The 27215-nt window shown below is 33.0% G+C and overlaps 4 protein-coding genes and 1 pseudogene across 4 annotated transcripts; 2 read left to right on the top strand and 3 right to left on the bottom strand.

The window, feature by feature from the left end:
• Positions 1–1243: 1243 nt before the first annotated feature.
• LOC146957620 (uncharacterized) lies at positions 1244–5218 on the bottom strand. The gene is made up of 5 exons (XM_085737630.1): positions 4141–5218; positions 3909–4004; positions 3747–3803; positions 3550–3629; positions 1244–2193 (listed from the first exon to the last, which is right to left on the bottom strand). Exons 1-5 carry the CDS (start codon positions 5104–5106, stop codon positions 1392–1394), a joined length of 2001 nt encoding a protein of 666 aa, XP_085593756.1. The 5' UTR covers positions 5107–5218; the 3' UTR covers positions 1244–1391.
• On the top strand, positions 5033–10287 carry LOC146957619 (uncharacterized). The gene is made up of 4 exons (XM_085737637.1): positions 5033–5461; positions 5826–6067; positions 8522–9250; positions 9404–10287. Exons 3-4 carry the CDS (start codon positions 9200–9202, stop codon positions 10058–10060), a joined length of 708 nt encoding a protein of 235 aa, XP_085593763.1. The 5' UTR covers positions 5033–5461; positions 5826–6067; positions 8522–9199; the 3' UTR covers positions 10061–10287.
• Positions 10288–10984: 697 nt separating this feature from the next.
• Positions 10985–11823, bottom strand: LOC146957618 (uncharacterized; annotated as a pseudogene).
• Positions 11824–14365: 2542 nt separating this feature from the next.
• On the top strand, positions 14366–16097 carry LOC146957617 (nucleolar-like protein). The gene is made up of 3 exons (XM_085737621.1): positions 14366–14693; positions 14801–14922; positions 15694–16097. The coding sequence occupies exons 1-3, from the start codon at positions 14420–14422 to the stop codon at positions 15808–15810; spliced, it is 513 nt and encodes a 170-aa protein (XP_085593747.1). The 5' UTR covers positions 14366–14419; the 3' UTR covers positions 15811–16097.
• Positions 16098–17551: 1454 nt separating this feature from the next.
• LOC146957616 (E3 ubiquitin-protein ligase NLA-like) lies at positions 17552–22219 on the bottom strand. The gene is made up of 6 exons (XM_085737616.1): positions 21882–22219; positions 19764–20008; positions 19414–19668; positions 18890–19027; positions 18043–18101; positions 17552–17876 (listed from the first exon to the last, which is right to left on the bottom strand). Exons 1-6 carry the CDS (start codon positions 22027–22029, stop codon positions 17771–17773), a joined length of 951 nt encoding a protein of 316 aa, XP_085593742.1. The 5' UTR covers positions 22030–22219; the 3' UTR covers positions 17552–17770.
• Between the last annotated feature and the right edge of the window lie 4996 nt (positions 22220–27215).

Genomic DNA, 27215 nt, shown 5'->3' with positions numbered 1-27215 from the left:
TTTGAACAAAACATCGACTCTTTGTTATGTTCAAGTGGTTGTGGGAAAGAAGAAAATTCTATACATTTGTTTTTTATTTTTGAGTTTATTTTTTGTACATTATGGAGAGCAATTATAAAGTGGTTAGGTGTCTCTTGTGTTTTACCTAATGATGCTCAATCTCATGCTTTTCAATTTTGTGGGTCATAAATTTATTTAGAAAAGAGATTCATAATCGTTTTCATGCAATTTGATTGGCTTGCAATTGGTTCATTTGAAAGAAAAAAAAAGAAATAATAGATTGTTTTATTACAAGAAGATGCCGCCGTTGTGCTTCAAAAAAAGATGTCACTTGAGCATTTGCTCGATAGAATTAAAATTAATGTTTGGTGATTGTTAAAGACAAAGAAAAAAGATTTTAGTTTTGATTTAAATTTTGGTATCTAATTCATCGGCTTCTTTAGGCTATATACTTATTGAATGAATCTAAAAATTAAAAATTTGTTTATAATAGTGATCGAAGGGAGTATGTCCTTGTTATGTACTCCATCCGTTTCAAAATGAGTGTCGCTTTAGCCAAAAAAATTTGTTTCAAAATGAGTGTCGCTTTCAGTTTCCAATGCAATAATAACTTTTTCTTTTCAATTGTACCCTCCAATTATACTCTGCACACTACTTCCAAAGTATTACTTTTAAAACTAACCAATAGTTAATGAGGATAATTTGGTAAAATAACCATTCTCTTTCTTTTAATCATTGCATTTCTTAATATGTGTGTAAACACCTAAAGCGACACTCATTTTGAAACGGAGGGAGTAAGTATTTTTTGGTTTTATGGATTTTAAGGGGTTTTATTACTTTGTGTATTTTTAAACCTTGTATCTTTTTATTTTAAGCACATCCTGTGTACTTAATTGACTTTTTAATATATAGTTTGCCTCCTTCTTCTAAAACTGTTATCGATTATATGATTTAAGTTTGCTACTTGAAAAAAATAATATTTTAATCGACATGATAATAGCAATTAGAAAATAGCATCATAAACTTTTGCATTGAAGTAATAATAGGGATAAGCACGATAGGTTGTAACCTCATTTATCAAAGCAAAAGGCTTAATTGTGATTTGTAATCACACAATCACAAGTTGCTGAAATAATAAGATGAAGGCCAAAAACAAATAATAAGACGACCCTTGAACAAACAATCGAACGTCGATCTATAAAATGCAAATAAAAATAAAAGAATAGATCTCCAAATGCGCAAGTTTAGAAAGTTAAAGTATGCCAATAAATAACCCTTACATCTTGAAATCTATTTGAAGGCCAAAAACAACTAAACAACCTCGAAAAAAGCAATAACACAATCTCACTTGTAAGTCTATTAAAAGGCCAGAAACACCTATACAATAAATACTACTTAACCTCACACCAATCTAACTCGATACGAAGGAGATAGTCATTTGTCTCTAGAGTCTTGAAACCTTCACCAATCTTGATCTTTGTAGCACATGACAACTTTTGATCAGAGACTCCCATTGATAGGTCTACATTGAGAATAAGTGACGAATATGATGGTACGACAATCGTAGACCTCGAAAGTGGAATTGTTGAATCATTGCTAATTTGAACTAGATCATCCAAAGTCCTCTTGAACAACACACTCCGGTAGTAGTCTTGGTTATAGCGCGATGAATAATCATAATGACTATATTGAGTTACAAGGCTACCCCAAACCTTAGGATTAGCATCAAAACTCTCTATTTTGGGGATTAAGAACATCTTAATGGTAACACGAACTGCTTCATCGAAGATTGAATAATGTACAGCAGCAAATCCTCCATGTTGACCTTGAATTAAATTACACAACTGCTTCTCATACCATAAAGAAGAATCAAGAACCGAAGCCGCCCAGTCCACATAGCCTTTGATGGCTAAGCAACCTTCAACATCCTTAATGTCAAACTTCATTTGCAGTGAACTACAATCGTCAAAAACCCGAGAGCCATCTGGTATAGGTATGAATTTCAAAATTTCAGATAACCCCAATGCCTCATTTTCATCTCTTTCAAAGATATTACAAAGTTTCCTATCATCCTGTAAAACTTCAATTGAACCGTAAATCTTCACTGCTTTTGACTTTTCTTGACCAATGAATACTGAAAATATCTCAACAGCAGTAGATGACCATGGTTTATTTTTATGAGAGCGAAGACACCTAACAAGCATTTCAAACAAAAGAAAATAATATTAATTTCATATTCAAACAGCTTATTAATTCACAGACCTTAGACAGTCACATCATGTTATTATAAATTATAATTCCTATGAAATCAAGTTCAAGAATCCATGTACAGTCAAATAAAACAAATGAACAAACCACTCAACTACCAGACCACAAAATCAATCAAAAGTGAGATTGATTTCATTTCAAAAGTCAACCCACAGAGCAGTTATTTGTTCATTAAAAAAAATAATAATTAAAACTAAAACTTGTAAAAAGAGTAGCTCTACACTTAAAACACTAAAAACTCAGCAGAGTAGTTCCACAACCGAAAACACCCCGATGCAAGTTAAACCAACCAGCAGTCCTTGGTAGCAGGCTATACAAACCGATCTGTCAACATAAATTAACTAACAACTTATTCCACCACAAAAGCTCAAAAAGGCACAAGGTGAGAGATCATGGTAAAAACATTGATGGCCAAAAATATTAACCCAGCAGTCAGTGGCTAAGTACAACCCCAAAATCAACTAGTAAAATGAGTATGAGCAAAAAGATCAAAGAGTTGTAGCAGGTGTTGTATTATGGCTACTAATATTGGTGATTTGGTATTATCAGGGAGGAGGGGACTAGGGAAGGATTATAACTATGGCATGAAGGCATTATATTGGCTCAACCTGAAAGATTTCTAGAAAAAATTAAAATGATAAATCAATAGTGAACTAATGAAATGTACTCTTTTGATTTTCTAATTCTTCAAAGAATTATAGGGTCTTGTGTGCATTTTTTGCTTCACCGGATTTTCAAAACTTCAGTTTTTTGTGGCCTTTATCACAATTCTGCATTATTTTCTTGAAAATGAAATAGAATCGCACTGCTAAAATATTGGTAGTTTCAAAGGTGAGTAAACACTAGATAATGTGCTAACAAAGCTGTTTCAAACGATAAAGTGACAGGAAAACAATCAAATACTTTGTACATGCAATGGGAGTATCTATTTGTTCACTGTTATAAAATTTTCAGTCTTCTAAATGTTGGTAAATGAGTATATTGTGTTCTGTTATGTTTCTTTTCAGTTTCCTAAATGTTGGCAAACAATAAAACCCTATTGTGTTTATATCAGCAGTTCAATGGGGATATTGTGTTTATTTCAGCAGCTTGTGATTGTGTGATTACAACATATCGTGTGCTTATCCCTATTGTTACGATCTTAGTGTGTATTGCCTTGAAAATGTTCTTTTTGTTACTTGTGCATTTATATAATTTGTCATATAAATTATGATAGATTGATATTTATGAAATATAGAGCATCCAAGAAATTTCACACATAAATATACACAAGCTACATACCACGAGTAGGGGTTAGGGCTGGATGACAACACATCACCAGACTCATCAACAGAAGACTCGCCATCATCAGCAGCAGAAGACTATAATGAGAAAAAAAAAACTCGTATTAGCTTCAAGGAGAAGATAGAAAAGTGAATAAGAAACGAAAGATAACAAAAAAGAAACAATAAAACTGAAGAACAAAAACAAGTATAAACCTCGTCTGCTCCATCAGTATCGTCATCAACAAGAGATTCACCATCATCATCAGCAGACTAAAATGAAAAGAAAAAAAACTCGTATTAGCTCCAAGGAGAAGATAGAAAAGTGAATAAGAAACGAAAGATAACAATAAGATTGAAGAACAAAAAAGTATAAACCCTGTCCTCTCCATCAATATCCATCTCTTCAATCTCTTGTTCCGGATTTTCTCCCTCGATATTCATCGTAGGGATTTGTGGCAAACTAGTTGAACACTAAATAGAGAAAAAAAAATCAGAAAATTAGTGTTTCATTCAAGCTGAAAAGAGAAGAATTACAACAAGTAAAGCAACCGCAAGAAAAATATTTAAGAGAAAATCAACTAAAAACACAAAACATAATATGTCTTACCTTATAATCATTTCGTCCAAAAGGTTGAGGTGAGAACCATGCTGCACTAGCCATGATATCCATATCATCTAACAAAAACGATTCTCCAGACAGCAACCCTTGTAGAGGTAACAACTTTGTAGTACAATTTCCAATCTTTCGCCCGGATCCAAACTCTGATAAATCCGCCTCAATAATAAGGGATGAATATGCAGGTAACGACACCCAACATCTCGAAAGTTTTACATAACCATCCTCAACGGGTTCAAACTCAGTATCTTGCTTCTTGAAAAGTACACACTCTAGAGATGAATAATTTCCGTAAGTGTCCGCATAACGAGCAACAATTTTTCCATTGACATAAACAATTTCTTTCGAGATAGGAATTGTAACGTCTAAGCGACAATGAACCCCAAACGGAATGGCAATATACTGAAGAGTAAGAGACCCTTGTTGGCAATGAACTACCATAGATTTCAGTTCCTCATAATTCTCATCAATATCATCATCCAAAGAAAAAGATTTTCTTGCAAATATACCGTTGGACTGATCAAATAAATTCAGATCTACCCTACTTCCAAAGAGAGGCAAATAAGCATAATCAGGGTAACATGAATAGTCCGGACCATTGAGAGTCAAAATCCTGTCAGTTCCTAAAATCTCAGGAACATCAGACCTATAAATTTGATGCGCAACTGGTCTTTTATACGCATCAAAAAAATGAGCAGATATTGTCCCAAACAGTGCCAATTGTTTGCTATCCTCCTCTTGATTAGGTTTGACAGCTAGGGATATAATTTGGGCAAGAGGTTGTGGTCGGAGTGATGGTCTACCATGTTGTTTCTCCCTCTCTATATCATCATGCATATTCCTAATTGTATACTTAAACCAAGCATCATTATTACCAATTCTCATCCTAAGTTTCTCTATCTCTTCCCTAGAAATATGAAAATATTTCTTCGAATATTCGTCTAAATCGATATCCATCAATCTAAGATAACACTTAAACAAAAAAGGAAGAGCGGTGAATTGAGTTGTTGTGTACTACTTCTTGTCGTGAGCGGCAGAAAATCTTCGTGAGTCTGCTGTTTGTTGGTATGAAATTAGGGAGTAGGGTTTGTTTGTATTATATTATTCTTTGAACATTGCTTTATCGGCCCCCACAAAATCTTGCCTGCCCCCGAATTTCCCATTTTACCATTAATGGAGTATATACAGAACTGACATTTAATTTACAACAACAGGGATACGCGATCTCATTCCTCTTTCTTTCCAATCCATTTTTCACCAAATTTTTTATCCTTCTTGTAAGAGCTGTGTTAGAATTATCTCCAAAGTTAAGGTAAAATCTCCACTTAATGTTTAAGTTTCAGTTTCTACTTTCTAGTTATATGACTATTGATTGGCATTATTGTGGTTACAATTGTTCTGTATTTGATACTCAATTCAATATAGTTATCCAACATTAAGAACATAGGTTGGGTTGATATCAAAGATATGAGAAACTCAATTTTGATACTTTGTTCTCCCCATTTATTTACTGTGCTTTTTGGGTATATGCATGTCTGATTTTCAGTATGCACAAGTTAGATGCCATGCCATGGTATATTTGAATTGAATTTAAGTAGTTTGTTTTAATGTGTTCGACAAAATGCCTGAATGATTAAATTTCATTTTTCTTTGTCATGTAAATATGGATAATGAAGATGTTGGTAGGACACGACATGGTAAGGAGTCATTGCATGCTTCTGTCGGCAGAAAGCGTCTGGAAAATGCTCAGGCAAGGACACGCAAACGCGGACGCGGTCGGAGCAAGGGACCGGAAGGCTCTAGTTCACAGCCTCCTTTCGTAGAAGTGGTTCATGAGGGCTACAACGGAGGACCTTCTGACACGTCTTTGTTGCCGAGTTTTGGCCAACATATTGCAGCAAAGATTTGGAATGGAGAGGTAAGAATTTCTTTTGGATTGGTAAAGAAATAATTAACATAGTTAAGAAAACAAAAATACTCATTCATAATTCCATATCACTATGGCAAAAACTATTGCTTCACTTGTTCTAGTTCTCCTAGTTTTTGCAATGTTGAATGGCTATGGTGCTGAGGATGCAGGAAGACATAATCAACATAAGAAAGATTATGGTGTTTATAAATCTCAAAAGATCACGCTTTGGTGTTTGCTTTTGTGTAAGTTGTGTCTTTTTGGTTATAGTAGCGCTTGTGATGAGTACTATAGGTTTTACTCCTCAGTCTCCTCCTACTTATAATACTGATGTCCAACCAACCCCAGCTCAAAGTGGTTATCCTAAAGTTCAAAACCCAAATCCATGATCAGAGACTGTGGTCATGCATGGTTTGTGTTAATGATATCTATATACTATTATATAATTATATAATGTTGTGTGAGTGAGAGTATATTATAATATAAGAATTATATATAGATAAATAAATAATTAATTACGTTTATGTGCTAAATATACGAGTCTTGAGTTGTGAGTTATTGATTCCTCTTCTTTGATGTTAGTTGAGGAATATACATATATATTGTATTATGGTGCCATCTATCGTTATATGGAATGGAATATTGAAATAAAATTAATTTCTCTAGTGTACTTTCTTAAGATCAAGGGGTAGTCTTGGAACATCACATTTAACATCTCCATGATTTGTTTGTTAAAGATTTTCAATAATTGTTATATAGTCTACAAATTGGTAGGAAAAGAAAAAAAAACTAAATGCAGAAATTTTAACCCACCCCCCAGCAGTATTCTGCACTGTGGAGGTTTCAGTTCACACCTCATGCATTTGTTGATAAAGGAGCATGGGAGAAAATCCTCTGAAAATTTATGGATTTATTCTTTACTAATTGAATTAATTTGAAATGTGCCTACCTTATCTCAAAGACTATGTTGGGTTAAATGTATATTTACTTCAATGTTGCAATGCAAACTCTTTACAACTTTAATGAGTCTCAATTTGGGTTGCTTAGTTAAGTTTACCTCACCTGCTTTCCCCTTTATAGAAACAATTCTATTTCTAAATAATGATAAGAACCAAATACCTACAAAAAATCTCTTTTTTCACCTTGAAAGTCATTTAGAAGTAGAACACTATTTTTTCACCAACTGCTCTTAACAAATTCAGATAATGTGCTATTTTGTTTATCTATACAACAAGCCATTGTGATTCTTGTTTGGCATGTGCTTGTGTAAAGTTATAAATTAAGAAACTTGTGAGATCTTTGTAAATTTCCACAACAAACTAAAGATGGTTGGATTTATTTTATTCAACTAGCAAGTTTTAGACTTAGTTCTTAATCTTTAAGAGCCAAAGTCATGGTTAACGATGATAATGCTCATCATAAATTGTTATTTTTTGAAATGACATCAATGTGTGACGCATGACAGAAAATATTAAGTGACATAAAGTTCATTCTATGAAAATTAATATTGGATTCTTCAACTTTGTTTCTTTCTAATACCATTTGTACATGAGTACAAGTTTACAACTTATGCATTTGGTATACCAAATATGATAATAAGGATCAGAATCGCAAAACTAGCGATCACCACTGTTGATATAATTATAATCTAATTATGAAAGTGATTAAATTTAACCAATTTAATCAAATTTCTAGTCAACATGCACCTTTTTCAGAGTCTCACAAGTAGTAGAAATTGCACACACACACGCCTTTCATTGAACCTCCTTGGAAGCATGTTTTCATTAACTCAATGATGGGCTGAAGTTTAGAGTTGTAGGAAATTTTGCTTTTGAAGTTTCATCATGCGACTATTTTTTTTTTTTTTTGAAATAGCAAAATTTTATTAAGCTAAGCCAGTAAGAGAATTACATAGCTTGCAATAAGAACAAAGTACAAAAACGATTGCCTTTGAGGCACAAACCCCGGATAACTCACCAAAAGAGAATCCCCCCCCTAACTGTCACAACCGCACCACTACTGTATCAAGACAGCAACATGGCTTTAGAATAGGCTAAGTCTCTTAAGAAGAGAAGCTACTGTGTCACTCTTTAGAATAGGCTAAGTCTCTTGATGTTTAATGGAAGAAAATACACACTGATAGACTATTATTTCAAGTAGTGTAACGTGTACTCTTGGTGTGTGCTATAATACATTTAATACTATGGTGCTTGTTTTGTGATTTCTCGTGTCATGGTGATTCTTTACAGATTCAGCTCCAAAACTATACCTTCATATAAAACAATTCCAATTTGCTAATTAAGCACTCCTGCATCATTATTATAATTATTGGTTTTGGTAGCATATTAGTTTTGCGCATTTATACTGATAGCTTTCATATTTTACGTAAATTGTATGTATTGACTGGATTTGTGTGTTCGTTTTTGGAAATTGATTTTTTTTCGTGTCCATTTTTTTTCACAGGACCGTGGTAAAACCCCTAGGGTGCTTAACAATGCCAAGCGAATAATAGACTTGAAATAATCATTACCTCCGGAGGTTGATAATATGGGGTGGTTTTAGAATGTAATCAGGGCATCTGGTCTTTACCCGCTCTTGAAGACAAATTATGGCCAGGTGAACCGTGGCCTCTTGATTGCTTTCTCAGAGAGGTGGCACTCTGAGACGAGCAGTTTTCACCTTCCTGTAGGTGAAATGACTATCACCTTGGATGACGTCTCTTGCTTGCTGCATATACCTATTGGAGGTAATCCGTTATTCCATGAGACCTTGACTACTAATCAGGGGACAAAGTATTTGGTTGACTACTTAGGATTGGATCGAGCGGAGAGTGCCGCGGAGACCAAAAGTATGAATTCAGCTCGTATCACCTATGACTGGCTTCTCAATATTTACACGAAATATTTGAACAAAGAGAATACGTATGTGAATCATCCTGGGGAGGAAGTAACAGTGGAATGGTACCAGACTCGGTGTATTAGAGCTTTCCTGCTCTATCTAGTTGGTTGCACATTGTTTGGTGATAAGACCGGTAGTGGTTGATGTGTTGTTTACTTGAAATACTTTGACGATCTGACTACAGTTAATCAATGGTCATGGGGTGCCGCTGCTATTGCTTTCCTATACGATTATCTATGTAAGATGACTAAACCCAAATGTGCGTCCTTGTCTGGCTACACTTGTTTGATGCAGGTAAAATTTTATATCTTAAATTTTTTTGAAGGATATATCTTAAATTGTTAAATTTATAATATTTATTAGATTTTCGCACATCATGTTTAATGATATAATTTTGATTTTCACACATCATGTTTAATGATATAATTTATTTTTTATTTTTTTTAGGCATGGATATATGAACACTTTCCAAGAATTTGTCCGAGGGATATTGATATGAGTTATAGAGAGGACCGTCCACGCGCTTGTCGGTTCATGCATAAAAAGGGCATTGTTGTGGAGTATTCTTACAGGGCGGCATTGGATCGTATTTTGGTTGATGACATCATTTTCTATCCATATGATTGTCATCGAGAAAGTCATCCGTTGGAGGACATCATTTGGTTTTCAGGGTGGATAATGTGCGGCATGTTATGTTTTCGAACACACTTGCCAGAGCGTGTGCTGAGGCAATTTGGATATGTTCAAACTATTCCTAGAAATCCTGCTATTGTCGCACCGCACTCATTGAGTATTCATCAGAAGGCAGAGGCTTTCCAGCTGATTTCTGAAGAAGACCGTGGGCTACTTGTGGACAATGATTGGGATTCTGAGAATGGATACTTGGTGTGGTTCTACAACATCTCGTGCCCTTTATTGATACCTAATGTTCCTAATAATCTGTCGAGGCCTGCTAATCTAGAGGTTCTCTTAAAGGAGGAACATGGTGTTGAGCCATTGTCTGTCATCTGCAGGATCAGGGCCCTGGAAATTAATTCCATTGAACAGAATCCGGAGTATGCAGACACTCCTTTATACATGGCTATGAAACAGATTGTAGCTTAGGCCACGCCTGCGACTCAATACCAGTCATTGAGGCGTAAGCGGAGAAATGTCAGGCAAATATAGTTCACAGCCTGAGTGATGTCTGTATATTGTTTTGAGTTTTATGTTTTAAGAAGTTGGATATGAACCTATGTAGTTGGTCCTTATGAACCTATGTACTTGGTCGTTATGACATTTGAATGGATTTATGAAATTAAATTTTGTAATTTCAATTCTCAACTTTCCTACCTTTGTTGCCGATTTCAATCAATATTACTACTACTATTCTCTTATTTAATTCAAAAAAAGTTCTCAATTCTACTTGTTCCAGTTTTAAGTTAATTCCAATTCTTATTCATTATTGTGCTACTGTTGGTGCCTTGAACCTTTGTGAATGTTGCGTGACTAATTAATCCAACACTGCCGTGCTGGTTTCATCAAATTGGTAGATAAATTGGTTGTTGCAGCTTCGTTATTCTTTTGATTTAAAGTTGCCAACTATAACAGGTTCAGTCCTTTTTCCATTTGTTTGCTCTTTGAATATGAATTTGTTACAGTTAAGTTTATATTATTATTCCATTATGTTTGAGTAGATTTTTATAGAGTATGTAATGTGATGATTGTCGTACCAATGGTACTTTGTTAAGTTGTATGATTAGAAATTGTAACATGAATTTTTTTTTAAGGAGAAATTGTAACATGAATTATTTTTAAGTTTAAAAATTCTAGTCTACGAGTCGGATATTCTACTAATTTTCAAAAATGTTATTTCCGTGCATTTGCGGACCTATCGGTACACAGTGCCCGAAACAAGTTAAATTAATGAAAACAATCAATATCATTAAATATTTAAAATAAGTAACTCAACGTTGTTATAACCAATACAAAATCTGTTAAAACAAACAACGAAAAGCAAAACACATAACTAAAAGAATACAATCAAAATTAGTTTGTCTTCAACATATCATCCCTATCGTCATCACACACAATTGGATCATTTTTATTTGTTTCTTTCGGTGGTTGGTCACCTTTTTCAATATTCTTTAATGGGAAATGTTAACCAGTGCCCCCGAGGCACTGGTTAAGAGTCAAATATAGTAATATTTTACATTGAAAGTTGTGCGGTCATTGCATTAAAAGCATAAAAAGTGTCTTTTTTGACTTAAAGTTTCCACTTTTTGCTTCCTTAACCAGTGCCCCCGGGGCAATGGTTAACATGACCCTTCTTTAATTCATTAAACATACACTGCCTCGCAACAAAGTGATCCTCCTAAGCTTGAGTCTCTGGTCTTCTGTAACTTTTCCACTGCGGTGTTGTTGGAGGTATTGGGCATCCAGGTCTCAGAAACACATGAACAAAGTGGTTAAGAATCAATCCTAGGCACATAATTCGCGAAGATGGATTAGCTGGAGGACGACCACGAAGAGGAAAACATGTTTCTGAAAAACCGTTTCCATATTTCAAAACAACTACACCTTTACCATACAATGTTGCAATGACGTGTCCCATATCTGGCACTGTCAACCATTTTTCTTCCGGCGCAATTGAAGTCTTTACCTTTGGAGGGTACAACGAGTCAAAAAGAACTTGTAGTCGATCTTTACCCCCCAAATATTCCGAGATAATTCCTCTTACCTGTCAGTTCCTTAATGAGAGCAAGGCAAACTAGTCTTTGACTATTAGAACCAAGGCCAATATTTTCAGCTACAACTCGGTAACCACAGTAACCGTCACTATCCACATTCACAATCCTTTCAATATAAGATTTCATAACCTTAGGCATCTGATCAATAAAGGGAATATATTGTGTTTTGTCTTATACAATTGTCGTGTCTTATATAATAACTGTTGTAAAACACCGCGATTTCCGTAACATGTCGTTATGAAGTTATCTCCCTAACTAATCCGGATTATATCTACCAAATCGTGTAATTGAGCATCCCATAGTTATCTTCCTAACTGTTTCGGTATATATCTACCATATGTTGTATAAAAGGGTAAATTCCGTATTTTAGGGTGCCTTTGGAGATTTTAGGGGGGGCTTAAAAAGCAATGTTCTTATTCTTTTATGGGTTTTATGGGTCTCTCCAACAATCAATTGATTTGGGCTTTGAATCGTAACATTATAACGGTTACAGAGTTTCTTTCTCACGTCCCTTTGAATTTCTAAAAATACCCTCTCTTATTTTCGAGTTTGAATATTCTAAAAAGTAAAAATATAAACTTCTACTAACAATTTATTAAAAGAAATTACTATTAAAAAATCTATTTTATTTTAATCAATTTTAATAATATTTTAAATCTCTTACTCTTAAATGTAAATTTAACTCTGAAGATAAAAAAAAAGATACAAAACATAAAAATAGAAATAAAAAAATTAGTTAAAAGAAATTTACGCATAAAAATATAAATGTAAATTACGATAAAAGATACGCATCAAAAAAATAACACAATCGAACATATAAACTTATATCAAAAAAAAGTTATAACAACTTTTAAAAATAAAAACCTAATAAAAGAAGTTTCGTGGGGATACACCAAAAAAAATATTCGGGTAAAAAAAATAAAAGATTAGGCCAACTTATATAAAAAATGAAGATTATGTCTATTATAAATTCTAAGAAAGCTCGCATTGATATATATGTGGGCCAACCTCAAGTCCACGTGACTGCATTTTTTAAGTACTGTCTGTTTTGAGTCTTATGAATCGTCATGGTTGTCTTTTTATAAAAGAAGTTTGGTTGGATTGATGAGTGTGAATGTTGTTTAGAAACTATCTTTTGCGACGATTTTCAAGCAAGTTAAACACTTTTTTGGTGTATTGGATTAAGGTTGCATCAGAAGACAATCCAGTGGACCTTTTTCCTAAGTCGCTATCTAGATCAATGTTTAAGAATTATTTTAACTAGATCAACTTCTTTAAGGATTAATTCCAAAAATAGAGCAGCACATTGGTGATTGGTACAATCATCAACTCATATTTGAAAGCCATGGTAAAAAATTGATGAAAATGTCTTAAATCTGGTTTGGATAGCTTGCATACTAGAATAGAATGCATGGCACCATCTTGGAATGACAACAAGTTTTTTTCTCCCTCTCTTTTTGAAACTCATATCCTTGCCGTCACTAACTACACACATTCACATAGTCAAGGAATCCATGACCGTCTGACTAAGATTAGACAGTTCAGATCTCAAGCTAAGTAATTTGGGAAATGCGGTTCTATATGAATTTGATTCAAACAATCTTTTATATCTATCACAAGTATCAAAATTGATGTGACGTGATTAGTCGAAGATCATTTGTGAACCTGCATCGATTTTTTAGGATCATGTGGCCCACTCAACTTTTTTTGTGAACCTTACATGCGAGATAATCTCACATGAGAAGATCATTTGTCATTGCTCTATTGTATGGTTATTCTTGTTTTATGTACATGTTAACTAACTAAGTTTGAGTATGTGTTAAAAGTATTGTTTGACCTAAGTAGTCTACACACAATTTTCAGACAAAAACAAAAAAACTAGCCAAAAAAGTTAGTAGAAGATAGAGCTGTCAAAACGGGTCGGGCCTGCCGGGCCGGGCCGTAAAATCCCGAAAAATGTCGGGCTTGAACATAAAAAATTAGACCCGTTTAAAATCGGACCTTTTTAGCCCGAGCCCGTGGCAGGTTAGCTCGACGGGCTCCGGGTAACCCGCTATTATATTAAAATTTATTACTTTTAATTTTGTTGTATTAATTCACCTTCATTTTGTTTAGTTTGTTTACTGCTCTTTCAATTCCATTCATAAAGCACATTAGAATTTAGTCCCTGGTTGCAACAAGGTTATTAGAAAAGCATTAGTCCTTGATATTTTTAGCACAAGTTGCATTATTTTACAACAAATAATAATCATTTTGAAAGCTTAGAAGAGTATATAGTCCACTAAAAGTTATGAAGCAACATTATAAAGTACTCGAGACTTTTTTTTTAAAAAAAATCTTATTGTTTTAACTAAAAAAATAAAAGTTTTTATTAATCGGGCCGGCCAGATAAGCCCGTTGCCCGCAAAGGGCCGGGCTTGGACATTAATTTTGGAGCCCGTTTATCATAAAATAAAAAAAAATACAAGAATGGGTTATTAAAATAAATAAAAGGCTAGAGGTATTTAGATTTTAGAGTATCATTATTGTTAAATAATGTAACAGAGGGGGTGTAACCAGCAGATGATCAAATTAAAATTACAATTCAATATAACTGGGCTTAAAATCCAAAACGAAAGGAAACGACAGCGTTTAGGATCGAAATGATTTCATTTGATTCGAAACCCTAAACCCTAATCTCATACTCGAAAAACCCTATCTTGCTTACGCAGTTGCAGACACAGAGAGAAGAAGAATGGGAAGATCACGAAGAAAGTATAAGCAATCTCGCCCAAAGATACGTGTTGGTCTTCCAAAGAAGAACCCTAAAGTTCTGAAACCCGCTTTCACTATTCCTCCAAAACTGTTACAATCCCTTGCAGAAGATCCTAAATGGGACGATAAAGGCTCTGTCACCCGAAACTATTCCTCTTTCGGCGTTGTTTCTGATCCTAACTCCCTTACTGATTCTCTTCAAATTCCTTCTGTTGCCGATGATAACGATCCCGGCAGTGATCTTGAAGAAGACGGTATGTTCCTCAATTCATCGTAAATTGTTAATAATTTGTTGAAATTAGTATTAATCTTGGTAATTCTGAAGGAATGTAAATAATTTGAGTATGGTTTTGTGGTGTAGATTTGAAATCGGCGTTGGGTAAAAGGAGAAGAGATGGTAAAAGCTCACTTCCTCAACCTTTGACTTCAATTCAGCGTCTTCATATTAGTCGTTTAGTTGAAAAATATGGAGATGATTTTCAGGTTCGTTTTTTTTCACTGTTGCTTTGGTAAAATGTAGTGTTTTCTGTTTTCAGCTTTGATAGTTCACTTCTAGGTCCTGTTTGGATAAACAAATTATCTGTAGCTTATAGCACATATACTTGTGTATAAGTATAAAATATAACCACTTCTATAGAAAAAGATAAAGTAAAGTTAATTTTTTTCGTATAAGCTATAAGCAGTTTTCTTAAAACTTTTGAAAATGAACTGAAAATAGTTTTTTGTTTTCATGAGTTCTCCCAAACAATCTCACAAAATTTATGTCAGTGGATAAGCTCAAATAAGACTGTCCCAATAAACCTTTAGGGCCGTTTATGCAAATAAATTAGTTTTTAATGTATTATTCATAAGCTTGCCAAGGTTATTTATGAAAAAACAGCTTATGAAGGTGTACAATTTTCGTCGGGGAGAATTTATGAATTAACATAAAAGCTTCTTTATTTGCATAAGTTATTTTTAATTTGTAATGAGCTAAAAAATAAGCCAATCAAAAAGAGCCCTTAATCATAAACATTTTACTCATATACTATATGGTTAGGATGCAGATTATTATACTGTCAAATGTCAATCAATTGTATCATAATCTTGAAAACATCGGCTTTAATTATAATTCTTCTAAAGTAACACAAATGAGTGGTTGTGATTTGTTGAGGATGTATCAAAATTAAAATCAAATCACAAATGTTACTCTGTTTTCTTGGTTTTAGGACTTCATTTATGTGGCTATTTATTGTTTTGTTTTTATTTTGGCAGAAAATGATGATGGATATAAAGCTAAACCCTATGCAGCATTCAGTTGCAACTTTAGAGAAATTGTGCTTCAGCTATTACTTATATAAAGACAAGAATCCGCTCATTGTTGGTAAATGAAATGTTTTGCCTATGGACAAATTTACAATCTGGGCGTGGGTTGTGAGCTGCAACGGTTGATCCATGGATAGCTTTCTAAAGTTAATTGGGTCATATGAGCAAAATGTTGTTACAATGAGGATGCTTTTTGTTTTGACAATTTTGATGTTGCTCATGTATTATCATTATAAAATTTTGCTCCTGCTTTTGAATTTTGCATGGATTTTTGTTGGGAAAGATGTAGTATTCTGGTTTCCCAAATTGTTGTTGCCAAAAAAATTAATAGATGAAAGTAGTTTTGGATGGAATGTGATAAGTTGTTTTGGGTTTGTGTATCACTTTTATTGCGTCTTCTAGTGTGCATAAGTTGAGGAAGTCACACGGTGACTTAAGAGCATGAACCATAACTTTTTTTAATAAGTGGTGTCCAATGCAATCTCCACATGATTGGGATTCCATGACTTTATGACGAGAAAGTCACTTAACTTTGTGTCTAATTTTTTTAATAAGCATCTAATTACATTTACCTACGTATCTCCATGAACATTTGCAGACAAAGACTTTGTTTTAAGAGTAATGATCTTTTGACATCCATTTGATGACAACTTTGTTGACAACCTTGTTTTTCTCACTTCTTATTGGTCAAAAACAATGGAGAGAGAAAAAAGGAAGAGAGAGGATAACAACATCATGTGAGTATGAGAGAGAAAGTTGTCCAAAAGTTGTCAAAAAGTGGTTGTCAAAATATCATTTCTCTAAAATGAATACTGAACCAATATTGTATTGTTGGTGTTTTTAGGTGACCAAGGCTAGATTAGATTGTGTTGAGGTTTGACCGATTGTTGAAAAACCACCATCCAGCATCATGCAACAATTGTGTTGCATCCAGATTTCAATCCCAAACTGCTCACAACATAAAATGATTATGTTGTGTGCATATTTGCAATTATGGATTTCTTTTGGTCGATTTGGTCTTGGTAGGGCATATTTCAGTGATATTGTAGAGATGACATTTCCTTTTTGTTTCTCACCAAGACGAGGAGGATGATTAGGAAAAGGTCGGCAGTCGGGGGAGGAGGAAGAACTACACATTTTGAAATGAGAAGCAAACACACAGTGAAAGAATAGAACTGCATTCTTTCACTGCACAGGAGGAAGAACACGTGATCAGGAATGAAATGAAAAAAAAAAATCCATATAGACCATGTACCATGATAAAAAAAATTATGTGCAGTGTTGCACATTTTGTTAGGGTTAAAAATTAAAATTGTCTGAAACAAGTAAAATTATATTTTGTTGGGTTAAAAACGACTGAAAGGAGCAACAGTCACACGTCACAACCTAAACTCCGACGTGAAAAAAATCATAAGAGAGGAAGTCATCAAGGAAAAAACCAAAGGGTATTTCCGTAAAGTCGTAACTAGCATCCAAAGCGTTGTTGCAATCTTTCTCTCTAACACATTCTTCTCTTTGTCTCCCACGCACGCACACAACACATACAAAAACAACCTTCATCTTCTTCCTCATGCACGGTGCATATATGTGAAGGTAGAGCCTCATCCCATTTATATTGGATTGGGGAAGATGAAGCATTCTGAACTTACTGTTACTAACCTGCTATTTCCAAAAATAAATATTCAAATAGATGAAAATAATTTTGAACGGAATGTGTTTGGAACTGTTGAGAAAATTTGTGATCATACATGTTTTGTCCTGTGGTTTTTCCTTGCTATGTTCATGTTAGGATACGCTGGATAATGCATTCTCTCTGGACAGCGCAAAACTTTATTTATATACACTAGCCAAAAATAAATGGCCTTTAGGTACAGATGCCAAAGTAAAAAGCCTTTACTTTGATCGATTCTGGTAAAACACTACCTTCAACAATCTTGTGAAAATGCTAATTCTATCTTACAAAATGAATAAAGACATTTCAACATATAAATACACCATTGAACCCAAGTGAGGTTTGCTTCTCTACTTAGATGCCCATGAACGCTCTACACTGCGTTTCCCAGTGCTCCTTTGCTTGCTTGACCCTCTCTACTCTTTCCATCTGAAGTCTTTCCTCCCAGTACTCCTTGCAGCTGTAAACATATTGAAATTATAAGGTTAAGACACTTGGAAATAATATATTAATAACACAATATAACACCACAATTAAGAGGATCGAAAACAGACTCTAAATGGATTTTGTTACCATCTCTTTATTTTAATTCAATTCATTTGTTAATGGAATAAACAATATCATACCTTTTTCCTAACAAAATATTCAATTCTTCCAAGTGTACAGCACCTTCATAAACTCCTGCCTGTCATAAACAGTATAAAATTATATAAGTTGCAAAACATTTCATTAATAATACTCCCTCCGTCCCTATATCTAAGCACCCATTTGATTTTATTTTTGTCCCTAAATGTAAACCCCTTTTCAAATTACTAGATGCATTTATTATTTTTTTCCTAAACATACCCCTAATTAATACTACTATCTTGTCTTGAAATATGAAAAGTCAAATTTAATGCACATACAAACAAAGGACAATTTCGTAATATTAACACACAAAACAGACACATTAATTATACTGACAACTTTTCTTAAGAAATGTGAAAAAGGCAATGGGTGGCTACATTAAGGGACGGAGGGAGTAATAAGGCTTAAATCATTTGCCAATTCTTAACATCCCCAGTCTTTATTTATAGTGAAAAAGGATAACCGCTCAATTATACTTATTCAGCATTTAGATGCCTAAAATAAGTAAACAGTTCTGTCTAGAAACTGCAATCAGCACATAAATTAAAATCCAGAAGCTAAACAATTACAGAAGGGCTATTTAGCTTATTCAAGAAGATCTTAAGTTTCAATGGTAAAAATTAACAGGCCTTAACAAAGGTCGGGCAAATTTTAGTACAATGCAGTCATCAATTGAAAGACCAGTTGAGCTTAGGACAGGATCCTGGTTCTTGGTCTGATGCACATATATTGTTATTTAAACTTTATTTTTAACATGTATAATATAATGTACACTAATTAGTAGAAGTTATTGATGTAAGAATGGAAATCCACTCTAATGAGATCCTACTGCATATGGTAGCTTACCTCTCGGCACATAGGACATTTTTCTTTAGAATGTGTTGCCTTAAGCCCATCAACAATAGTAACAGATGCAGCTGAGCAAGCACAACTGTAGCAGAATATGTGGCCACAAGTCAGAGAAACTGGATCAAACACTGTGTCCTGTCATGGAAGAGCCAGATTAAAATTATCAATTGAAAAAAGAAAAGAAAAAAGTGAAGGACCTTATAAGAGAGACACTTTCACTTAGAAAAGTATACTGATAATGTGGAACTGCGCCAATTGGTTAGGAAAATATTGAACAACATAAGGAGATCTGGAATTGATTCTATAAACCATGTCACATATTTGAAACTATTTAAAATTAAATAGTTTGAGTAAATATAGTTTTTTGTGGAACCATAAAACTAGGCCTGGTTTACAATTTCAATACAAGATCTTTAAGTTGATTTTTTCGTGCATATGTGCAATGCAAGTGAAAACATCCAAAATGAGAGTCATGTACAACAACGAGAAATGAATACAACAAGAGAAATCAACTAACTTACCAAACATATAGAGCAAGTCAGATCAATATCAATTTTGATGGAATCAAAGAGCTCACAAGCAAGTGATGGTTTTCCATCCTTAAATGTGAGACAGCATCCATTGAATAATGTGGTTGCCTTCCTTGACTTGTCTTTAGTTTCCCTTAGATTGATATGTAATGCCATCAGCTCAATAAGCCAGGGACTCTGAAGAATTTCCTTGTGCATAGTCTGGGCTTGTGACTTGAATAATTGCCCTTGCTTAGAATAATGAATCTGCAGTCATATATAAAGAACATAACTTGTAATTTAAACATGTATTGTCAATACCAAAATTAGCATGCAAAAGAAAAAACGACAAAGTTACACACCTTATCGTATTTCTTTAGTATTTTGCGAATTGCAACAGCATTAATAAGTGCATATGTAACTAGATCTCTGCCTTCATGAATTAAAGTAGTATGATTCCTTTTTGATTTTCCTTTCAACATGAGAATGTACTTTCGGAATCCAGAAGCAAGATGTCGTTCCAGCAGTTTCTGTGCACGCTGATTAAAGCATCCCACTATTTCTGACATTTCATTGAGAAGGGAAGGGAAAAAGGTCCCATCGCACACTGAATAAAATAATTACACTATGTTAGCTTAGAGGTAGTGGGAAATGCAAGAACATAAAAAAGTTTAAACATAGCCCCCAATCTGTACCCAAAGAAAATGACATCATTATATTATAATACATATGATAATTTATGATACAGCCTACAAACTCTTAATTCTTATAATAGACTACAAGCGGATCAACAATTTAGTCACTGAAGCTGAAGGGTCGGTCATTTTGGTTTCTGACTGACAAATTAGTCATGAATATTGTTTTGTTTTTTAAAACAGTAAAAAGAACTTCACTAATTAACTCTGATGGAGGCTCAAAGAAAACCTTGTGCAACAAATTCTACAATCTAAAACTATAACAGATACACGTCTCATCAATTCCAATCCAATCAATACAATTGAAATATCCCGTCTAAATAGCACTTAACAGTCACACCCAATTCCTTCAAAAACAATTCTTCTGCTCAAACTTTAGACTGATGTGTCCCTTTTCATTAAGCATTACCTATACCATTTTCTTCTGAAGTTCTGATCCATGCATGTTTATCAAACCAATTAAGACGAGTAACACTCACCCTCCACCATCTCACTTCCACTGATGCCAGAAACCAAGGTTCGACCTGTCTACGAAAACTGGCAACGAGCTTGCTCCCAGCCTTAACGGTATAGCTTCATAACCGCAGCCCCTACAAATCAAGCATACCAGTATGACTGTTATGCAGAAAATACCAAAACCCTGCCACCAAATCCCTGCTACTATTTTCTCAAGCCCAGGCATAGCAGTGAATTTGAAAACCACTGGGAGATGTCATACCCAAATCCCTTAATCTTACCATCTAACCAATTTCACACCATAATTATATGTTTTCCACCACGAAAATTACATCCTCCTCTTATTACAAAACACTCCACCATGCCATACTTTGCAAATTTTCCACACACAACCATACAAAATTATCGATGCTCTCTCTACAGTAACTCTGCTCCCTCAAAACAGTCTTGCAATCAGAGTGAAATGATCGCTGCTGTTATTTGGTACCACGGTCACTATGCCCAGCCATTTTAAAACAACCATCGACACCCTTGACAATTTCGAGTACTCAAAGAACAAGTGCTTACTAGTTTATTGTACAGCACATCCTCCTGAGCAAAGAATAATAAATTGATGAAGTGTTGGTAAATGATAACCTCTTGGCCCATATCTCCTTATACACTGCCTTCACAGAGTAGATCCCATCTGCCTCTTCCAACCACCTCCACACGTCCATTCTCATATTCTTAAACAAGCGTGATCTCCAAATGAAATGACTCCCTCCTCCAGCTCCATTCTCAGGCACATACAAGTAAGGAATGCTGTATCATACAATATTCCCTCCATGCATCTTGTACACATCCGCTACTGCTGCATCCTTTGCCACAGTACTAGTGAATAACATATTAAACTGCTCACTAAGGATCACCCCCTCCCCACAAAATTGATAATAATTAATTATATGTCCTTCAGGACAAATTTAAGACTAATGTCCGATTAAAAGGAGTAATTTGAGCAAACAAATAATTTAATATTGAGAGTTCATTTAGGAGTTTGATTAATATTAAGGATCAAATTCATGAACTAAATTGATGGTTCTGAATGATACATACAAGAATTCTAAATTACCAATCATGAATCACGTGTCAAATAATCTCCAATAAAAATGACTAATGAGAGATGAATAAAAATTGAATGAAGGAACCTGAATTGGATCGTGAATATATTCAGATCTAACAGATATGAATTCAAACATTTGAAAATAATTTGGAATTGATTCGTAGAAAAAATAGCTAATCCGTAAAATTAAAACAAAATAATTAATCGAAATGATGGGTTCGGTGACGTACATGGGCATTGATCAGGACAAGGTTTGTGGAATTGAGAAGATCGTCTACATTTTTTCATGATCTTTTTGAGCTTCTTGAATCCAACTACAGGGAGCTTCTTCTGCTCCTGAGCTCGCATGTATTCCTGATAGGTCTTGCAGAACTTCATCTTTTCGTAAAAACATCAGAGAGAAAGAGGTTTCGAACAACACAATTATTAATAAACAAGAGAAAGAGAAACAGCGCACGGAAGTGAATAATATGAACAAGGAAGAAAGGATGGGGTTTGGGTTTGAGTTATAGTTTCCCCGTTATCATATCTATCTCAAATCCTCCTTGCTCTACGGAAACATGTTAACGGCTTGACGTGTGAATTAAGGATACTATTTATTACTCACGCCATTAAAAAAGTCAAACATTTGACTTTTTACCTATTTGAAAATGTGCATTATTGATCTAATAATATCATATAAGATGTTGTTGGATTCGTCTCGATTAATATTTTCAAAATATCAAATTTAAATCATTTTTTCTAAGAGATTAGTAAAGTTATTTAAGATCAAAATTGTGCATTGGTATGTGTGACAAAATCAACTGTGACACTTAATATGGGACGGAGAGAGTATATTTGTGTTAAAATCAATCAATTTAGAGTGTGAATTAATCTATATTTTCAAAGACAAAAAAAGGAAGACAACATTTGATGAACAAGAAGACAAAGTTAACAAAGAAGACAAAATTCCATGAACAATAATAAATTTTAAAACAGCAGCAGGAAAGTGCGGCCAACAGGTGTGTGTGTGGAGGAAACCGGCCATGGGTCAATTTAAGTGCAATGTAGACGCATTTTTCTCCGCATCCTTCATCAGTGTTGGATTTGGTATGTGCATGCATCCAAGACGGCGAAGGGTGTTTTGTCCTAGCTCGGTTCCTATGGTCTAAACCGACTTGTCCTACAGTCATTGGTGAGTCATCGGGGCTTTTCCATGTCATCCATTGGATGCATGTTCTACAACTCTCAAATGTTAATTTTGAACTCGATGTCATGAAAGTTGTAGACTATTACAACAAAGCTAAGGACGATGTCTCAGAATTTGGAACCATTATGAATGAATGCAAACAATGTTGTCATGCTTATCTTGAACATTGAGTTTAGTCGAAGACAAGCAGGTGAGGTAGCTCACACTCTTGCACGCGATGCCTCATTCTTCACTAATCCCCATATTTTTATTGATGTAGCACGTTGTGTTGAAACTTTGATTTTTAATGAAATGCATGAGTTTATTTCTCTAATAAAAGTAATACTAATTGCAACAAGATAATTAAACATAAACAAGATCATGTATTAGTCAAACTAAATTTTACGTCAGGTCCATTGATGCATGTTTTGATTTTTTCCGTATGTCTTGGTCCAACTAATCCTTCAAGCAAGATAATGCAACATCAACACGGACTCTAAAGAGATTGAGTTTTAGTTTTCCCCTATTGTCACATCAATGTAACAACAAAATTTGGACATAAATGTTGCATATCCAGATGCATATGTATTCTGGTCACTTTTAACTTTATCATATTATTTAAAGATGTTTTATCGTTGTATACTATTAATGAAATTGTGAATTTGTTCACAAGAATCATCATTTACATTGTTCACAAGAATCATCATTTACATTTAATAATGTTGAATAATATACTCTATAAATTTGAATGAATAAACGTAATTGAATGAATAAACGTGACTATCGTTTTTTTTAAACATTACTAAAAAATTCTTTAACATAATTAACTTATGAAAAGAAATTCTACCTACAAAAATAAATCCATGTTGGCATGAATGAATAGACAGCTACCGTGTTCATAAAAAAGCAAAAAAAAAGGTTTCGTATTCATGGAGGAGTCATGAACCATCCAGAAAGAAAAAAAAAAAAAAAACAGAGATGATTCGAATTAGCGTGTAGTTTGCGGCGGAGTCTACGGTAGGAGAGGGCAATAGGTCCCCTACCGTAGGAGATCATATCAAAGCCTTTTTTTTTTTTTTGGTACAATTTTTTTTTTTTTTTACAACTAAATTGACATGTGTTTCTAGGTGGTTGGCACAATAGATACTAGTGTTGCATTTTTTTTAGAAATGATTCATCATCCACTCACTATTATAAGCAAAAATCTACATAAAAATTTACATTTTAAATTTATTTATTAAATGATGTACGAGGTTTATAATACAGACTACATACATCATTTAATTAGAGGTGTCAATAGAGCCCCAAATTTCAAAGTCCACTTAAAAAAGCCCCCACCAAGCCCACTAAATTAAAGCCCCCTAATTGAAAAGAATTATTTGGGGCCAAGCCCACTATAAAATCTATTTATTTGTGGGCCTAATAAAACCCCATATTATAATTTTTTTTCTTAACAGTTTATTTATGCAAAATAGCTTATTCGAAATAGTTTATTTATGCAAAACAACTTATTAGAATGACTTTTTAAAAACCGCTTATTCAAAACAACTTATTTATGCCAAACAGCTTATTTCGATCTCATTTTAAAAAACAACTTATTCAAAACAGCTTATTTATGCAAAACAGCTTATTCGAAACAACTTATTTATACAAAACAACTTATTTGTGCAAAACAGCTTATTCAAAACAACTTATTTATACAAACAGCTTATTCCGATTTCATTTTAAAAAACAACTTATTCAAAACAGCTTATTTATGCAAATCAGCTTATTCGAAACAACTTATTTTTACAAAACAGCTTATTTGTGCAAAACAGCTTATTCAAAACAACTTATTTATACAAAACAGCTTATTTCGATTTTATTTTAAAAAACAACTTATTGAAAACAACTTATTTATGCAAAACAACATATTTATGCAAAACAACTTATTCAAAACAGCTTATTTATACAAAACAGCTTATTCCGATTTCATTTTAAAAAACAACTTATTCAAAACAGCTTATTTATGCAAAACAGCTTATTCGAAACAACTTATTTATACAAAACAGCTTATTTGTGCAAAACAGCTTATTCAAAACAACTTATATATACAAAACAGCTTATTTCGATTTCATTTTAAAAAACAACTTATTTATGCAAAACAACATATTTATGCAAAACAACTTATTCAAAACAGCTTATTTATGCAAAACAACATATTTATGCAAAACAACTTATTCAAAACAACTTATTTATGCAAAACAGCTTATTCGAAACAACTTATTTATACAAAATAGCTTATTTGTGCAAATCAGCTTATTCAAAACAACTTATTTATACAAAACAGCTTATTTGTGCAAAACAACTTATTCAAAACAGCTTATTTATACAAACCAACTTATTCCGATTTCATTTTAAAAAACAACTTATTCAAAACAGCTTATTTATACAAAACAGCTTATTCCGATTTCATTTTAAAAAACAACTTATTCAAAACAACTTATTTATGCAAAACAGCTTATTCGAAACAACTTATTTATCCAAAACAGCTTATTTATGCAAAACAACTTATTCAAAACAACTTATTTATACAAAACAGCTTATTCCGATTTCATTTTAAAAAACAACTTATTCAAAACAACTTATTTATGCAAAACAGCTTATTCGAAACAACTTATTTATACAAAACAGCTTATTTGTGCAAAACAACTTATTCAAGACAACTTATTTATGCATTAATAAGCTGTTTTGAATAAGTTGTTTTGCATAAATATGTTGTTTTGCATAAATAAGTTGTTTTTAATAAGTTGTTTTTTAAAATGAAATCGGAATAAGTTGTTTTGTATATATAAGTTGTTTTGAATAAGCTGTTTTGCACAAATAAGCTGTTTTGTATAAATAAGTTGTTTCGAATAAGCTGTTTTGCGTAAATAAGTTGTTTTGAATAAGTTGTTTTTTAAAATGAAATCGGAATAAGCTGTTTTGTATAAATAAGTTGTTTTGAATAAGTTGTTTTGCATAAATAAGCTGTTTTGGATAAATAAGTTGTTTCGAATAAGCTGTTTTGCATAAATAAGTTGTTTTGAATAAGTTGTTTTTTAAAATGAAATCGGAATAAGCTGTTTTGTATAAATAAGCTGTTTTGAATAAGTTGTTTTGCACAAATAAGCTGTTTTGTATAAATAAGTTGTTTTGAATAAGCTGATTTGCACAAATAAGCTGTTTTGTATAAATAAGTTGTTTCGAATAAGCTGTTTTGCATAAATAAGCCGTTTTGAATAAGTTGTTTTGCGTAAATATGTTGTTTTGCATAAATAAGTTGTTTTGAATAAGTTGTTTTTTAAAATGAAATCGGAATAAGCTGTTTTGTATAAATAAGTTGTTTTGAATAAGCTGTTTTGCATAAATAAGTTGTTTTGAATAAGTTGTTTTTTAAAATGAAATCGGAATAAGCTGTTTTGTATAAATAAGCTGTTTTGAATAAGTTGTTTTGCACAAATAAGCTGTTTTGAATAAATAAGTTGTTTTGAATAAATAAGTTGTTTCGAATGAATAAGCTGTTTTGTATAAATAAGCTGTTTTGAATAAGCTGTTTTGTATAAATAAGTTGTTTCGAATAAGCTGTTTTGCATAAATAAGTTGTTTTGAATAAGTTGTTTTTTAAAATGAAATCGGAATAAGATGGTTTGTATAAATAAGCTGTTTTGAATAAGTTGTTTTGCACAAATAAGCTGTTTTGTATAAATAAGTTGTTTTGAATAAGCTGATTTGCACAAATAAGCTATTTTGTATAAATAAGTTGTTTCGAATAAGCTGTTTTGCATAAATAAGTTGTTTTGAATAAGTTGTTTTGCATAAATATGTTGTTTTGCATAAATAAGCTGTTTTGAATAAGTTGTTTTGCATAAATATGTTGTTTTGCATAAATAAGTTGTTTTTTAAAATGAAATCGAAATAAGCTGTTTTGTATATAAGTTGTTTTGAATAAGCTGTTTTGCACAAATAAGCTGTTTTGTATAAATAAGTTGTTTCGAATAAGCTGTTTTGCATAAATAAGCTGTTTTGAATAAGTTGTTTTTTAAAATGAAATCGGAATAAGCTGTTTTGTATAAATAAGCTGTTTTGAATAAGTTGTTTTGCACAAATAAGCTGTTTTGAATAAATAAGTTGTTTTGAATAAATAAGTTGTTTCGAATGAATAAGCTGTTTTGCATAAATAAGTTGTTTTGAATAAGTTGTTTTTTAAAATGAAATCGGAATAAGTTGGTTTGTATAAATAAGCTGTTTTGAATAAGTTGTTTTGCACTAATAAGCTGTTTTGTATAAATAAGTTGTTTTGAATAAGCTGATTTGCACAAATAAGCTATTTTGTATAAATAAGTTGTTTCGAATAAGCTGTTTTGCATAAATAAGT

The sequence above is a fragment of the Medicago sativa genome, chromosome 1, assembly GCF_051527215.1.
Source record: "Medicago sativa cultivar Bolivia chromosome 1, Bolivia_mono, whole genome shotgun sequence".
Classification (NCBI taxonomy): domain Eukaryota; kingdom Viridiplantae; phylum Streptophyta; class Magnoliopsida; order Fabales; family Fabaceae; genus Medicago; species Medicago sativa.
Note: the sequence above shows the minus strand (reverse complement) of the source record. Positions and strands in the feature narration are given on the sequence as shown.

Excerpts from the sequence above, each read along its gene's own strand:
- LOC146957617 (XM_085737621.1), top strand. The coding sequence starts at position 14,420 with ATGGGAAGATCACGAAGAAAGTATAAGCAATCTCGCCCAAAGATACGT. Across the intron at positions 14,694-14,800 it reads CAGTGATCTTGAAGAAGACG|ATTTGAAATCGGCGTTGGGT; the intron begins GTATGTTCCTCA and ends TTTGTGGTGTAG. Across the intron at positions 14,923-15,693 it reads AATATGGAGATGATTTTCAG|AAAATGATGATGGATATAAA; the intron begins GTTCGTTTTTTT and ends TTATTTTGGCAG.
- LOC146957616 (XM_085737616.1), bottom strand. The coding sequence starts at position 22,029 with ATGAAGTTCTGCAAGACCTATCAGGAATACATGCGAGCTCAGGAGCAG. Across the intron at positions 19,028-19,413 it reads TGACTTGCTCTATATGTTTG|GACACAGTGTTTGATCCAGT; the intron begins GTAAGTTAGTTG and ends CTTCCATGACAG. Across the intron at positions 18,102-18,889 it reads AATGTCCTATGTGCCGAGAG|GCAGGAGTTTATGAAGGTGC; the intron begins GTAAGCTACCAT and ends TGTTTATGACAG.
- LOC146957619 (XM_085737637.1), top strand. The coding sequence starts at position 9,200 with ATGACTAAACCCAAATGTGCGTCCTTGTCTGGCTACACTTGTTTGATG. Across the intron at positions 9,251-9,403 it reads GCTACACTTGTTTGATGCAG|GCATGGATATATGAACACTT; the intron begins GTAAAATTTTAT and ends TATTTTTTTTAG.
- LOC146957620 (XM_085737630.1), bottom strand. The coding sequence starts at position 5,106 with ATGGATATCGATTTAGACGAATATTCGAAGAAATATTTTCATATTTCT. Across the intron at positions 4,005-4,140 it reads TTGGACGAAATGATTATAAG|TGTTCAACTAGTTTGCCACA; the intron begins GTAAGACATATT and ends TTCTCTATTTAG. Across the intron at positions 2,194-3,549 it reads AGCCCTAACCCCTACTCGTG|GTGTCTTCGCTCTCATAAAA; the intron begins GTATGTAGCTTG and ends AATGCTTGTTAG.